The sequence below is a fragment of the Volvox carteri genome (assembly GCF_000143455.1).
Source record: "Volvox carteri f. nagariensis unplaced genomic scaffold VOLCAscaffold_67, whole genome shotgun sequence".
Classification (NCBI taxonomy): Eukaryota; Viridiplantae; Chlorophyta; class Chlorophyceae; order Chlamydomonadales; family Volvocaceae; genus Volvox; species Volvox carteri.
In genome coordinates, this window is record NW_003307610.1 from 127,115 (window position 1) to 143,733 (window position 16,619).

Genomic DNA, 16,619 nt, shown 5'->3' on the forward strand with positions numbered 1-16,619 from the left:
GCTCTCCAGGAAGTCGATGATGGGGCACCGGCGGCGGCGGCGGTATCGCCATTCATCGCCGCCGCTGGAATGGGACCACCAACCCCGCCAGCTGCAGCCAGCCCCGGCCCCATGTCTGGCGTCAGCAGCGCCAAAAGATTTCCCACAGCTCGGACACCATTAGCCCGTACTTTGTCCGCATCCTGCATTGCTGTTATGGCGGCGCTGCACAGCGCCGCCAACTGCCGATAGTGGTGTGGTTTCAACGGCGGCGGAGGCTCCGCCGCCGCCAGCCTCATCCCCCCAGCTGGTAACGGGGCAACACTACTGCTGCCGCCTGGGCCACTGCTCTGTGTGGAGGTAGACGCGTGCGCATGCGACCCAGCGCGTTCCTGCTCTTCAGCGCCGCCATCTCCGTCACCTCCTCCGTCACCTGCGTCACCAGCTGCCACCTCCAGGCGCCGGCGGTAGGCATCGCAAAGGTTAGCGACCGCCCAGCCCGTCGCGATGCGCACTGACATCACAGCGTCACGCAGGCCCGGTACCAACGCGCGCATAACGTGGTCGCTGAGTTGCGGTGCAGCGAGCACAGCGGGAAAGGCGGCTGCGAAGCCCAGAGCTTTGCACGCCGCGGCGCGTACGGCAGGCACCGTGTCCGACGCGGCCGCGTCGCTGAGCAGTGTCAAGAGTTGCTGCTGGAGACGCGGCGCAAGGCCCGAGAAGACTGGCTCAGGAACTTCGCCCAAGCTGGCCAGGGCAGCAGAACGGACCTGGAACGGCAGGGAAGCAATTGCGGCGGCGGCAATGATGACGGCAAAGCATGGCGACAGCAGCAACATCTGTGCTTAAGACTAAGGACTCCGGAGACACTGGCGCGGCACTGAGCTGCAGACGAACTTAGGGTTTCAGGCTGACAGAAAAAAGAACGAAGCGTGAAGCATAGGGGAAAAAAGCCAGTCCTCGCTGTTGGTAACGGAGAGAAATAGGGTTGAAGCCTCTGCTGTGTAGCTTCAAGCCTATCATATACAACACCCCACCCGCCCACCGGCGCTTGCTTCTTTGACTTTCTTCATGAGGTTATTAACAACCTCTCACTCAACCACCCACCATGTAGGACGAGTGCGATGTGGCCGCGGGCACCATCACCTCCACCGCCTCCACCCACATGCTCACGAGCTGCCGCATCCCCGCCTCACGCCCCGCACCATCATCATCTCCGACACCATGACCGCTTCCTAGACTCATCGGCGACAAACGATCCTTCTGCTGCTGGTTTTGGTGCTGCTGTCGCGCCACGGCCGCCGCCAGCGGCACAAAGCCCGGCGACGGCGGCGCGCCGGGAAAGCCACCGTCAGGCCCGTCACCCGACCCCGCGCCGCCACCCTGATCGGTACGATTAATGCCGTACTGCCGTGCAATGGCCGACAAGTAGTCCGACAAAAGCTTGACCGATAGCTGAGCAGCTTTATCTTCAGGACTTAAACAGGCACTGGAGGTGCCTGTGGCGGCGGCGCCGCCGCCACTGCCACCGGCGCAAGCATGGCTTTTCAGAACCACTGACGGCCGCGACCCGACTGCGCGGTCTCCAGGTCGGGCAGGTGACCCATGGGTCATCATGACCGCTCCCACTCCCAGGGAAGACGAGGAGGACGACCGGGAGGGCGGGCCAGAACGCAACCCGGCTGGCATCTGACCCGATGGTAGCGGCTGTGGCGGTGTACAGCTGAGGCCCATGGAGGCGGTGGCGCGCAGGTTCTCCCACACGTCTGTTTCACGAAAGGTCGCGGAAGTTCCGGGGGGAGTGGGGACCATGGAACCAGGCTCTTCGTTACGAGCTAACTAAAGGCTCAAGCAGGAGGAGGAGGGCTTGGCAAGTGAGAATGAAGGGACCGCCGACCGGGGGGGAAAAGGGACGTGGTGCGGCTCTCAGTGAAGCGCGCTGGCGGCAGGCAACCTGGTGGCGGAAGACGTTCTCTTACGAGTCTAGCAGGTCCCGCACCGTAATAAATCGATCTCCTAAACACCTCCCATAACACCAATTCGCGTTCACAGCCCGCTGGATCATGTCCGACGTCATTCTTAACACGCTTCCCGGCCACAGCCATTATACATATGTATACTTCCGTACTTCCCTATGCCCGCCTCCGGGCGCACCTGGATTCAGCAAGTCGGTCTGTACTTGTGTCTGTAAGTCGGCAACGCAACGCCGTCCTGTGAAGGCTTAGATACGATACATATGTTCACCAGCCCCCTTAAGCGAGTGACCCCAAAATCATTCACCTGGCGGCAACGCGGCATGGTAATGAGCCGCCAAGCCCTTGAGCGCCGCCAGCGCCTCGATCCGGATCACCGCCGGAGCTGCTGCGTCACGGCCAACCGCCAGCAGATCACGGACCAGCTGCTGCGTCGCATTTCCACCTCCACAACCGCCGCTGGCGCTGGCGCTCTTATCACCGCTTGTTGGTTCCAAATTGCTCGAGCTCGAATGACCGTGCTGCTGGTGTCCTTGTGGTTGCTGCTGCTGTAGAAATGAGGCGAGGCCCGGAATGGGGTGCTTCGTGGAGAAGCACTCCGCCAGACAGGCGAGGTATGCGGCTTGGATGGGACCCAGCTCCCCGGTAGCGACGACGGCACCACTGGCGGAGGCGGAGCCGGCTGTCAGCGCTGCCCAACGCGCACGCAGGACCTGGAATGTGGACACCGGCATATCTCCTCAGGACAGCGTTATTGTCTTACGCGGACTTCCAACTGCGTTTACCAGCTGGGTCTCTGGCCAAGGCTGAGACGAGCTGGGCCGGGCCCGGCCGCCATGAGGACTTTCGGAATGCCACACTGCTGCTAGGAGGAACCAACGTAAATGCAGGTTCTAGGATCATAGACCTTGCCGTCACCACTCACTCGCGGTGTTTGAGGCAGCGGGTCTGTCCAAGAAATGAGCCACAGGAATCAGCTGACCCAAGCCCTACCCTGCTGTACCCAACGTGCTGCAATTCATTCAATCCCAGCACGTCACCACCAAAATATTATCCAAACTAAGACCGGTCCTTTTCCTTGACGGCTGAAGTCACACACACACACGCGCGTGCGCACCTTGACGACCTCGGGAAGCAGCTCCGCAGGTAGACGCTCGTACGGCGACGCGGCCATAAGCACCACCAGCGCACGCAGCAGCCCTGGAAGCACCAGCGTGCTGCTCTCCGTGGTGACTCCGTGTAGGAGCGCCGTGTGGGCCGCCAGCAGCAGCTGCCCTAGCGACAAGGACAGCGTCAAGAAGCCGCGAACCGGTGCCCGGCCCGACATAGACTTGGCCTCTGCGACAGCCAGAATCGAGCGCTGCGCCGGGCCGTCCAACAGCGAGGCGATAGTGGCCGCAGCCAGGGCACGTACCTGCACGTTTTGTTGTGTTTCCATTTTCAAAATCTTTACACGGAAATTCGAAACTAGATATGCAGGCTCTTCAAATCATGACTCCAAAGGGGAACCTTTGGTTTCCTTAAAGGGGACGAAGACCCCTTCGGGGATACCAAAGGGTAACCCCCCCAATCCGAGGAGAGTCGTTGCGGGACAAGCCGATGGGGGTGCTCTCCTGTTCGGTGCCGTATCTCTTCTGTCACCGCGCCTGCTTTGCGCACCTTAATGAGTGGGTCGAACAACAGCACGGTAATCAGGTGCGGTGTCAGCGGCCGCGGCTGCAGGGGATTCTGCAGCGGCAGCAGCGCCGACCAGTGCGCGTGCATGGCCCGTGGATCGCTCTTGGCCATGGCCTGGATGCACGACAACACCGCCAGACGTACACGTGAGCTCCGAAACCTGTCTACAACCGCCGTCCCGGAACCCGATGTCGTCGCTGCCGCCGCTGCACCAGCGGCGCCATGCTCCGTATCGCTGACGTCGCTATCTGACCATGCTAGCGAGCCCCCCTCAGCTTGGGAGGAATCACAGCGGCGCAGGTGCGGTGGCCGGTACCGGCCGCCACCGCCGCCACTGCCGACCTCCGGCGGTGCGGGCGCCGCAGCGACAGGAGCTGCCGTCGCTGCCGTTACCGAGGCCTGTGCACCGTACACAAGGAACCGCTGCAGCCCTTCCACCAGCATCGCCGCGCGGGTCACCCAAGCCGTCCGGACCTCCCCTATAGCCGCCTGAAGCGCTCGCACCAGCGCTGCGTAAAGCCGCGAGTGCGCCGCATCCTCCATGGGCCTCGAGGAGCCTCGGCTGGCGCACGACTGAAGCAATGATGCAGCGGCCGACAGCAGCGCCGCTGCCTCATCGGCCGTGAGACCGCTGCCGCGCCCCGCACTAGCTGATGTTGTTGTTGTGGTAGTGGTGGTAGTGTTCCGGCCGCAGCAGGCCGCCAAGGTGTTCAGTGCCAGGACCTGCATGTCCAGGTGGTCGGCTGCTGCACCGCCTCGTTGGCCCTGTGATGGTGACGAACGGACGTAGGTGGACGGGAGGGAGCGACGATGCGGGGTTTGGCAGACTACGAATTTCAGTCGCAGTCGCAGTCTTAGCCCCTCCTGGAGGTGTTCGTCACTGGACCATGATGCACACAAAAACCCAAAACGCCTTTCCTCTCCTCAATCTGCTCCTATCCCTACCCCCTGGCCTCAGTCCTAAGTTCTGAGTCCTCCATTTTTTATACTTACACGTGCGCTCTCCGAACCTCGCGGCTGCTGTGGCGACGGTAATGGTTGCGGTACCAGCACTGACATCAGGGCCGTCAATTGAGCTGCTCGCTCATGCTCCGATAGCAGACCCAAATGGTCAGGCAGCAGGGCACCTAGCGCCGTCATAGCCTCTACTGGAAGACTGGAAGCAGCAGCGGAAGCAGGCACAGCTGGCGGCGATGCGGGCGACGCCGGCAGAGCAGGAATATCGGGTGTCGTCGTTGCTGTGCTGCCATAGCTGCCGCTGCCGGATAGTGTAGGGGTAGCAATGGTGGCCGAGGGAAGGGAGGCGAGGCTGCTTCGCAAGGATGTGGGGGTGCGGGTGCCATCGTGCGCACCGTCCGACCACAGGCGCAACGCTGAGAGGATGAGGTTTGCTGCTGGGCCGTGGAGGCTAACAGTGCGAGTTGAGGTGAGGCTGCTCAGCAGGCGGCAGAGCGCAGCCGCCGCGTGCGATGTGGCTGGGTCCCTGCGCCAGAGACGTTGAAGGGATGCCTTAACAGCTGCAGGTCCTTGACGCGGGGGAAGGAGGGGATGTTCTCCCACGTGCCGGACATCCCATGCTGCAGAACAAGTGTGTCGTCGTTTGTCTCGTACCTGGTCAAGGTTCCAGCCGATGGTGAACCCCCAAGTGAGGGCGATGGACCCACAAGCTGCTGCACTAGGAAAGAAAAGTCCTCGGCCAGCTGCATGAGAGGTGGCACGATGGTGGATTATTCGTCGGCGTACCTTAATGCCCCAACCCCAGAAAATTTAGCAAACTAACTTGCCTCATTACTCTGGACGTCAGCTGTCGCAATCCGAAGAGTTTCCAGTGCAGATTGGAGACTTTGAGGGGGGACATAACCCTTCCCTGCTGCCTCCTAAACAAAGCACGGAACATGAGCGCGGCAGTACAGTAACCCATCTTGACAATCAACGTCAATTATCCAACCTGTCGGAGATGTGCCAGGCATTGATGCCAAGCACTGGAACCGCCTCCTCGCGAACGCCACGACATCAAGTAATAATCTACATCATATAATCACTGCATGATGCGTGTCGTTCCATGTATCTAGACCCAAAGATCATCCGTGGTTACGAAAGATGAACGTGAACAAGCAGGAATGGAACGAATAAGAAACATATGAAAGCACGGCATAAGAGTTCAAAAGCTCATATATTTGCGATTGATAAGCATAGGGATTCATGCCCCGTGCGCATTTGGTCGGTTAGAAGCCGTACAGCTGCTGCGTGGGCACGTCCACAGTGGGTTATGAAGCCACGGCTTAACAAATCCGTTCGAGTCTTCATCGCTACTCATGCACGTGCAGGCGTACACAGCAGAATCATCAAGACCAGGCAAACACGCGCAGCCAGCTCCTTGGATACTCTTGGACTGATTTAACTATCCTGCACCCATTTGTTCAATTTGCTATGTTGCCCCTCTCTCTGTCTGACATGTGGAAATGTACTGATAACGCCCCTTTGCTCCTCACGCATGGTTCCCAACCTCTGGCTCCTTCTGTGTGTTAGTTCTTCGGTACTGGGTCTATTGCGTAAAGGCCAAGGTACAGAATGATGTGCAAGGAATATGATGTGGGGAAATCCCTCCTCAGCATGTGTTGGTGGGTACCCAATTCCCAATGCCCCAAAGCAAGGACGTTACATTAGGTAGGATTTCCAGGCGGCGGTGGAGGACCTTCCTTCCGAGGTACGAAAGGGAAAGCGCCGCATCGCAAACGTGAGTATTTCAGAGACGCGCACCAAATCTCCATCATCCAGATCAATGCGGGAATACGATAAGCTGTCGTACGTACGACATACCACCACATCTAAGCTAGTTCCAACAACCGGTCCCCTGATTGATGTCGTTGCTGCGAGTGCCACGTAACAGGCACACAAGATCCGTCACCACACAACCTGTGTTACGGCGTTACGGCACGCGGCATCGTACTTGACGTAGTCAGGCTATTTGTCGTACATTAGATAGTTTTGGAGCGTGAGCTTGACGTCTCCCGCAATTCGCAGCGCCAAGGGCTCGTCTATGCAGCAGGTGTATCGTGGCTGATCTAGCGGGTCGTCACTTCCGCCGTACTGTTGACGTACATGACAAAAGGGCATAAGGCGAATACACTCGTCAGCCTCGAGCGGACGAGTTATGAAAAGCAGCGGATACGGGCTAGGTGATATGACGGACAACACTTCTCCACGGTGCCTGTGCTTGTGTGTTGAACGCTACGCAACAGCAAACCACGAAATTCCACTTCATCCCCATTTCATCCCGTCCTCCATTCCCTCAGCAGCCTCCAGCATCCCTTCCGCTCTTTTTAACAGCTTAATCCCTAATTCTAATGCAATGCTTGGCTAGAGAACGCGAATGAGAATCTGGCTTAGCCGCTCTAACTGCTTCCGAATCCTCGTAAAAGATTAAACACCAAAATAATCCCACGCCCCAGCTCCGAAACCATCATGTTCCCTACTCTCCTTACCTTTGCCAGCAGCCCCATGCTCTAAACGTCCACCACAGACCACAGCAGTGGCCGCCGTAGAAGAGATGCCATCAGGCCATAGCACAAATGTGGTAGTCAGCAACATCAGGACGTACGAACGCATCAGCAGTAGCAGTAGCAGCAACAGCAGCAGCCAGCCACATCCGTAGCAGTAGTGGGAGAGCACAGGCGCATAGCGAGCAGGAAGGGACGGTGGGGAAAGAGGGAAACCGCAGAAATGGGGGGGGGGGGAGAGAAGGGGGGAAGGCTGACATTAAGCCCGAGACCGAGCCACAATACACCGTTGACAACGCTGCTATAGAACAATTTGGACATTCACTCATGACCGCAAGCATTGTATACCCACTCATGGCCTGTGGATAGACAGGCGTTCATCAAAACATATCTGGCGCATACAGATGGTGTTAAAAACATAGCTGTTACTCGGGCACACGGCTGTACGACAAATACACACACACGTAGTGAAGTGTACAGGGTTTCGATGCTCACAACCAAAAGCGCTAAAAGCCGTAGATGTCCAGGAATCCACCGACCCACCCCTCCATATCAGCCCGCCCCCCAACCCGTAAGCTTGCGCACTACCCCCCCTCCGGATCCCCGTTTTCAATTCCTTTCTTTCTCCCTTTGTTTGTTTGTTTGTTTGTTTGTTTGTTTGTTTGTTTGTTTGTTTGTTTGTTTTCCCCTCCTCACCCTCTCCCTGCCAAGCCATTCGTTTCTGACCCCTCTGCCGCCACCCCATGTCACCATCACCATCATCCCTGCCCCCCGTCCCCCCTCCGGCTCTCGGCAAACACGCACCTGCAGGCCAGTGACAGCGCTCAGCACGGCCGCGCTCTGACTCCACACAGCCTGCAAACGTACGGTTGGAGCGGCGATCTAATTGCGCTACTATGCCCCATCTCCACAGGCCGTTGAGATGCCGTTTGTACCGTTGGGATGACGCTTGGAACCAGAGAACGCGGGCTATGAATTAAAGTCGTGATGTGCGCATGTGCTCGCAGACGCTTATGTGTAAATGTAGCGGATCCGGAATAAAGAGGTGATATACAGCACACACGTATTGCAAGTTGTGGTGAAACGCGGTGTGTTTTCCTGCAGTTATTGCTCCAATGACATGCTGACAAGGAATGCTTTCAACAACGTCAAAAATGTGGAAGAAAACTGGCCGTACACCTCGCCGTACATACCTCCAAACCCGTCCTGCCCCCAGCGAAGCCCGTGGCAAGGTCCACGTCAAGCACGTCGGGTTCGACGCCGCCAGCGGAACGACAAAAGAAGGATCCGTACAGGTTGCCGTACAGGTCATCCTCAATGGCGGGCGCCGATGCCCACAGGCGGTGGAAGATGGACAGCAGACGAGTGAGGGGGAACGCGTGCGGTCCCTTCAGTCGCGCCTCCTTAGCAGCCTCAGCCTGCAAGAAGGAAAGAAACAGGCGAGGAAAAGGACGTACGGAAGGACGCGCAATCAGACGAGGATTTGGTAAAAAAAGACGGTACGGGAAATGCGGATGTCAAAGGACCCACGAGGCCGTGAGCGACGTGGAAGCACATAACGGATCGCAGCACCACATACACCGAGACGCATAGGGAGCGGGAGGTGAGGGGGGAATCCAGGAGGGAGAGGAAGAGGGCGGAAAGGTATGAAGGGACTTAGCGCGGAGGGTGAAACCGGGGTGGAGGTGAGGGATGGACACGGTGGAAGTACGTCGCCATGCCGTACACGCGCCGTACCTGTCTGTCCGCCTCCTGCGCTGCCTCGCCCGCCCGGCCCGCGCCCGCTCTCCGTCTGGCGGTTGGTCGTTTTCGGAAGTCGAAGAGCTCCTTGTCAAGTGTGGGTTTGTTGCGACTTGCCACGTAGGCTGATGGTCGTCGTGCCCCGGGGGGGAGCGGGGGGGGAAAGAGGGAGGGAAATGGGGCAATGGAGATAGGTGCGGAGCGACGGAATATATTTTTGTTGCATGATTGCTGTGTAGTATGGGTGCTGCTGCACCAGCGTCTGCACCAGCCCGCTGAGCCCGGGCAGAGAGTACATTCCCCCTGGGCCCCTGCCCGGGGTGTTGGTGCAGGATAGAAAAGGATTTTGTATACTGTTGCAGTACCCTAGCCAATAATAATAATAACATTAATGAAAAATCATGGGGAACATAAATGATCTCAAAATCTCAAAAAGGAGTTAAATTTTAAGCTCTCACCCGCCAGAAGCAGCAGTTTCGCAGCCTTGCCCAGGTTCTGGACCAGGGCTCCCCCGCCGTCAGCCTCTTCGCTGCCGCCGCCACCTGGCGCCGCCGCCGCCGCCGAGGGCCCCGCAGCTGCCGTCGGCTGCGGCGCTGCCGCCGTTGCCGACGGCAGCAACCCCGGCGTGAGGGAACGCATGCCTGGCCGATACACCTCAAGCAACTTCCGTATGACGTCGCGTTGCTTCATTGGTACGTCAAGCTGCCGTACTTGAGACTCAGCGGGAGCGTCCATGCGAACCTGCGGGGAGAGAGGGGGGGACGGGCCACAAAACACAGATATGCAGATGCACGTACACAAAGTACATGCAACATTTTCCTTGGCAGGTCTTTGCCTTTCACGGCTAATGCGTCTGTCTGTCCGCCTGCCTATCTGTCTGATCTAATGGGCGAATGGATTCAGTCGTACTATACGACATAACCTACTGCATAGTTCCTGCGCTGCTATCCATACCTATTTCATATCTATGGCAACCCGTTAGCTTGTAATCGACCTGCGGCTCTTCCGCCTAGCCGCGGCGAACCTACAGAACTAATACACACCCTGCGATGACTGGATAACCCCTGTACGGCAACAATAGCCCTCCTCCATTCCCGTACGCCCGTACCTTGCCCTCTTCCAGCGGTCGACTATAAATCGGCCAGAGCCAGGCCGCCACCGCCGCCAGGTCGGCGGCGCTGCGAGTCAGCGGACTGAACGGCGTCACGACGTACGCACCCAGGAAGCTGCCGTACAACTCCGGCGAGGGTGTCGTATTGCCGTTTGTGGCGGCCGGGGGCCCAGAACCTGCCGCCGCCGCTGCTGCCCCGCAAGCCGTGGGCAGCCTCTGTAAAGGTGGAATCGGAATCGGTTTAAGAACAGACCTTTTAAACCCTCTCTCTCTCTCTTCCACTGTGTGAGATTAAGCGTTTCGGGTAAACGACAGACATTCGCCACCCACCACAAGCACCCCACCAGCCCTCGCCCACTCACCACCGCCAGCGCCGCACACAGCTGTTCCCTGTCGTACGCGGGGAAGTGCAGGCAACGCATGAGGGGCAAGGCTAGTCCCAACCCAGGACCGAACAAAACGTCCTGCGGGAGTGAGAGGGCGAGAGAGTGGGAGAGTGAGAGATGGAGGGAGGGGAGCATCGTTCGGACAAAACCAAGGACACCAAGGACATGTGTGTTTCAACAAATAGAGCCGCGAGAGAGGAGTGTCGTGTACGTATGTATGTTTGTATGTATGTGCAAAGCCAACAGGGCCCCACGACGTGAGCGGACTGCTGGCTGCCAGGTCGAGATGGGGAGATGGAGAGAGTGAAAGAGAGAGTGTGACAGTAAGTTGGGAGAAGTAGTCGTTGCCTTATAACGGCTACAAGACAGACGTGTGAAAGACGGAGCGCATGCAGGGAGACAACAATAAAATTTGTTTAAGTAGCCAACCAACCAATCAACCAACTCGCGGACCGTCCTTACCTGCGGTGCGGTAGCGGTTATGGTTACAACCACCACACTGGCCCGGTGCCACTAGACGTGTAGGGAGTGCAAGGAGGGGGAGGGAGGGAGATGGGGAAATGAGGGAGGGGTTAGGAGGACAGGCAGGAAGGTCCGTCTGTCTGTCCGTCCGTCTGTCTGTCCGTCTGTCTGTCCGTCTGTCTGTCTGTCCGTCTGTCTATCTGCCTGTCTCTCTGTCTGTCTAGGTTCATGGGGTCCCTCCTAAGTGAGAGGCGTCCACCTGTTCTCCGGAGGGGCAACCTGGGAGACCGCAGAGATACCGCAGAACGATTAAAAAGCGTCCGTAATGAACACCGAATGAACAGCACCTCCACCTCAACTCTCGCTCATCTTGAGCTTCCCTCCCTCCCTCAAGACCCAGCCAACCCTTTTAACCACCCAACCCATCATCACCACCATTATCATCTCACAACCAACTACCACAACCACCTCGCTAGTCAGCCTACGCCTCTAGCCACTAGCCATCTCCCTAGCCACCAGAACCCATATGTCCCTCGTCTGACCCCGTTTACCTTGATCGCAGCCAGCAGTTGCGGCAACAGGTTCCTGTGCGCGCACCACTCCATATCGTCCAACACAATCATGGAGCAGTGCTCAGCACCAGGGGGGCATACATCTGAATATAGGTGGGGGAAGACGAACCACAAAAGAGTGAAGCTGCTGCCAGGGCAAGAGTGTAATATAGGTGGGGAAAGGGCAGTGGCAGGGGCAGGGCGGCGACAGCTGGGATGAAGACAAGGTCGGCGGTCATGGGCCGGCAAAACAAGGGCAAGCACAGGATGACAGTGACGGGGCGGCGACGGTTGCGACTGGTTGCGGGAATCCTTACTTGTTGTGACGGTTGATCGGTAATGTTGCGGCTCTAGACGGGGCTATAGAGAAGGTGGGTGCAAGGGAAACAACACCGAAACACGACGGAGGGCTATATTTGTCCATCCTGTTTTTACCAGTCCATCCTGTATACAAATGTGTTATGGACCCACTTGGCATTATCCAAGGCCTCACCGACCACCACATGCCTCAGAATCCCTCTCCCTACATCTCCGAACCCAATCATCCCGAGCAGGCGGGCACCCCACCAATCACAGAGTCACACAGCTTACGCATTAACCCACATCACGCAACCCCCAATTCAAAACCTGCAATATGCTCCGCAAAGTCGTTCCAGCTGTCCGCCCCCGCAGTGGCTCCGAAACCACCTTCACGTTTTCGTTTCAATCCCGAGTAGCTCCACAGCTGAGACAGGAGGGAGTTGAACAGCTGCCGCAACTTGTACTCCTGCAGTGCGGGACGTTATTAAATGTGTCATGTAAAGTCAAGATAAGGACAATCATTAACGACGTTGGGGGCGACGATTGAGGGAGGAGGGGTAATCGTGTGCAAGTAGCAACGGACCAGCGGTGCGGCGGGAGGAGAGGAAGATTGGGTACAGGACAGCCGTAAGGAACGAGAGAAAAGAAGCCCGGTTCGCCGTTCTCCAGTTGTGTGCTGATATAACGGCGAGGATCACAAACTGTTATAGGATAGACCTTCACCAACGCCTCTTCAACTCTTTGTCATCCACCTCGTCTTCCGTAATAGTCACAAGATCACCTATGAAGGAGCTTAAGGAGACTAGATCCAGGAGGATGCTGGATGGTGGTTCCGGAGCCGGATGAAAAACCCCCTTTCGCTAAAGACAACAATCGGAGGGATATGGTAAGGAGGGCTGCGGAATTATATGCGCTTTTCGACAGCCCCTTCCCCCCCCCACACACACACCACATGGCGCATGATGACAAATTTTATTCTACCATACCTGCGGCATAGTCATGTAAGCGTACCGGCAACCCCATGTCTCCAGGCAGTCCCTGGAGCAGAGCAGTATTACAAATCCGTACATAGCAGTACAAAAGCAGTAACACGCTGCAATTAGCCTTTCGCGGGGTGGCCGTTAGCCCTTAATGGTGCGGGAAGTTTGGACCCCAGCTGGGCCAGCTGGTCGACATGCGCCGCTGGCACCTGAACATGTGGGACTTGTTTGGGTGCCTAAGCTCCAGCAGAGCACTCACCGGACTACTCCAGTCTTCCCAGTTCCTGACGGGCCATGCACGATCACGTGCGAGCCGATCCGACCAAACAGCCAGCTATGTAGCGCCGCGATCTGCACATGCGTCTCGTAGGGTGTAAGTAAGATGGACAACCAGTTTCGGGTGTTGATATCAAGAGGTGGCGCACCTGGGATTCCCGACCAGGCCAACGAGCAGTGAGGACTTGTAGTGAATCAGAGCTGCCAGCTAGCCCTGCCATCTGAGCGAGAGGTGACCTGTCAGCTGTCGGTTAAGCCTCTATACAAACGCGTTTGCATGCGCCCATAGAAGCCCGATAATTTTGCATTTGTAACTGCGCTAACCGCTGAATCCCCTTCATTTCTCCTCGAGTTGCAGCATAATATTTTTTCCTCGGCGCACGTGTGAATTACTCAGTCGGCAAGTTGTTTTACGTAACAATAATGTGTGATGTGCAGGTCTAACAATTTGTTTAGACCGGACTTGGCACTTCTAGGTTTCCCGCGCTTGTCGATGGCAGTACCAGCTGTACTAAGGTTTTGGATGCATACACGAACGAAGCTTTTGCAGTGTTCCGAGTACTTTGTGCATATGGTTTCTTTTGTTTGTGCATATGGTTTCTTTTGTGCTTTGTGCTGTATAAACTGCCAGCATGTAATATCTTCTGAAAGCTGTCCATTTACACGCCACCTAAACCATGCATAAAATAAGTCCGTCACCACACACGTCTTCTTGGTCATTGTTCTAATACTAGGTCGTTGCACGTTGTTTAGACATTTGTGCCGGTAGCACCGTTACAGTATCAAACAGCTGTAACGCGCGATCCGGAGCAATCATATACAATCCACATCTCCGTAGCCACGGCCCCGTCTTGCTATGGACAACTTCCAGTAAGTTTCTATTCGTAACCGGCTACACTTAACTCCTCAGCACCAAGTCAGTCGCAAGCCCCGTAATACGATGCCCTCCTCGTCCATATTCTCCGCGACATATGCTATTACGCTCCATTACAAGAGCTCCGCAAAGAGGCAACCCCCATTATCCATGTAACCCGTCAAAACACAAATGCCCCAACGCATCCATCGAACACTCACTCACTTAAAAGCGCCAGCCCCCATGCGGGAAACCCTCAATTGCCCCTAAACCTACCAAGTCAATCTCATACGAACCAGGCAGTCTGCGCACAGCGCAGAATCCGCAACTGTCCAGCAACCAAATCACGGGCTCGCCAACCGCCTGCCTCAAACCCATTTAATGTAGACGCTGGTGCGCGTGTTTATGTGACTGTGTCTCCAAGCGAGCTTGCCTCAACCAAATCCCTGATACTGATCCGTCGTCACCGCGCCTGAAAGGAGTGCCGCAAAGCTATGATGATGTTCTATCCACCGTCATTTACACGTACGACACCTCAACACAAAAACAAATCATATTCACATTGCCCCGGTGCCGAACCAGACGCGTTTCTTTCATGGTTGGGTTGCGTGGATTAGGGCTGTGAAGCGGCCCATCATCTCCCACCCAGCCAACAACCAGCTAGCTAGCTAGCGAGCTAGGCATGCAGTGATCACCGCGCTTTGAGGGCCGCAGCCATGAACTGCAGCGGCGGCGAGCCGGGGGCTCCCATCGCCGCCTGCCGCACAGGCCCGCTGCCATCCTTGTTGGAGCGGAAGGTGGGCATCAGCTCGCGGCGCTGCGGGTAGGGGCTTTCCGAAAACCACCTGAGGAAATGTGGGGAGGGGCAGCGAGAAGGCTCTGTGTGGGAGAGGGGAGAGTTCTATACGCAAGGCGAAAGAATGTAGTGGTGTTTACATGAGCCGAGCCGCGAGACGTACCGGTTGGTACCGGTCACATGCAGAGCTTAACCTGAAACAAGTGGTAGTCCAGTAATGAGATCGTAGTAGAAATAGCTGAGTTTTTTTGAAGAAGTTGATATATGTAGGGGAAGAAAGATGCCAGAGCTAGTAGGAGAAGCCGTCGCTGTAGTGGTGATATGGACTGAGACTACCGGGTGGTGGGGCCGGCCAGCGTCGACTAATGCTAACCACTACAGACTTCACAAGGATTTTCTGTCCCAACGAAAGAACACTGCCTTGTGTAGAAAGAAGTACATGCAAAAGCCAAAGGAGCTGGCGATGAGATGCGGGTTCAGGGAGCAAACACAAGCGAGCCACAATAGAAGGTGGTTGTGGTGCTGGTGGAGAGCTCATGTTGCGATTTCATGTAAGCAATGCTATGTCGTTCTACTCCCCTCCTTCCTGCCTGCTTCCCTTCTTTCCTTACCATACCGGTCCCCGCCCTTCCCCCCCCCCTCTGACCGCCGCACGTGTTCTCAATATCAAACACTAAAACCCTATCCCCACTCCCCAGCACATACACATGCATTCAATAAAAATACGCAATCCCTCACCATTTCCTCCTGGTTGCTCAGTTCATTGGAGGGTTATAATTACTACCTATCATACCCTATCCTATGCCGTACCTGTGTCCCAGCGCCTCCGCCGCGGAAATGCGCTGCTGAGGGTCGTACGACAGCAGACTGGACAACAAGTCGAATCCCGCCTCTGTCAGAGTGGCGCCGCTGCCAAAGGAGGAAGTGAATCGCTGACGGAGCTGACTGGGCTGAGGCCGTAACACAATCTGAGCCGGCAGAGGAACAAAGGGGACGTGGGCGGTGGTGTGACGGCTGTTAAATGGTTGGTCAAGCTACTTATTCATCCGTCTGCCTGCATCTCAACAACTGCGTCCCTACCCACCTCCTCTCCCTAAGCCCCCTGTGTGTCGCGTGCAAATTTGCAGGCGCAGGTCGATCAGGACTACGCATAACGGCATTTCTTAATACCAATCCGAGGAAAATCGCTACTTTCCTTACTGAGGTTTTCGATGAGCGTCAACAGCGTGCTCTGGAGCCTCACGGCTCGTGAGGGCACCCGCCGCGTCGGCGGCGGAAATACTGTAACCACAATACAATACAATAACGCCGTCCCCACAACTCTACAGAACCCCATCCCAGGGCTCCGGTTCGGTTTCCCACTTTTCCAAGCCCACCTTTGCAATATTTCCTTCCCAACCCTTTCTCCCACCTCCCCCATCCCGCGCCCCCTCAGCTTCACCCGCCCCCCACGCGCGCCGCACCTTTCCCCAGTTAGGCAGCTTCTTCAGGCCCGGCCACACCTCCTCGTTTGGGGTTCCCAACACCGTACAAATCTTGTCCAGCTGCTCTATCTCGCCCTGGCCGTCAAACAGCGGCTTGCCTAAAGGGGGTCGGAGGCGGCGCATCAGGAAGGCACCGGGAAAGGGAGACGAGGACCACTGGGTGGAGGCCCGGAATTGGAAGGGGTGGTGGGGGACGTCCAGGTGACGAGGCGCGGGGTGGCCTGGGCTAGGAAAGTGGAGATGAGATGCTCGTGGTGTTGTTGTTGGTGGTGGTCATATTGACGAAAAGGTTAGGGTCGACTCACGACTTAAAGCGCCTTGTAAAGTAAGTGCTGTGGGTGGATAAGGCGGCCGCAACCGGCAAAGAGGCGGACATAATCTCATATCCACACACACACATACACATACACATACACACATACACATACACACATACACATACACACATACACATACACACATACACATACACACACATATACACACACACATATACACACACATATACACACACACACATATACACACACACATATACACACACACACACA

At 56.6% G+C, this 16,619-nt stretch overlaps 2 protein-coding genes across 2 annotated transcripts in view; both read right to left on the reverse strand.

The window, feature by feature from the left end:
* Window positions 1-8,205: 8,205 nt before the first annotated feature.
* orc5 (origin recognition complex subunit 5) lies at window positions 8,206-13,367 on the reverse strand. Its single transcript, XM_002956946.1, has 11 exons — window positions 13,085-13,367; window positions 12,919-13,010; window positions 12,666-12,717; window positions 12,007-12,145; window positions 11,380-11,483; window positions 10,829-10,879; window positions 10,343-10,444; window positions 9,978-10,196; window positions 9,328-9,610; window positions 8,867-8,994; window positions 8,206-8,547 (listed from the first exon to the last, which is right to left on the reverse strand). The coding sequence occupies exons 1-11, from the start codon at window positions 13,154-13,156 to the stop codon at window positions 8,278-8,280; spliced, it is 1,512 nt and encodes a 503-aa protein (XP_002956992.1). The 5' UTR covers window positions 13,157-13,367; the 3' UTR covers window positions 8,206-8,277.
* Window positions 13,368-14,479: 1,112 nt separating this feature from the next.
* The window catches only part of cdkh1 (cyclin dependent kinase), a gene marked incomplete at its 3' end in the record, with an annotated part of 4,943 nt that continues 2,803 nt past the window's right edge, over window positions 14,480-16,619 (reverse strand). Inside the window, exons 6-8 of the mRNA XM_002956947.1 lie at window positions 16,048-16,166; window positions 15,395-15,552; window positions 14,480-14,633 (exon numbers count right to left, since the gene is read on the reverse strand). Coding sequence (XP_002956993.1) covers window positions 14,480-14,633; window positions 15,395-15,552; window positions 16,048-16,166 — 431 coding nt within the window. The remainder of the gene's footprint in view (window positions 14,634-15,394; window positions 15,553-16,047; window positions 16,167-16,619) is intronic.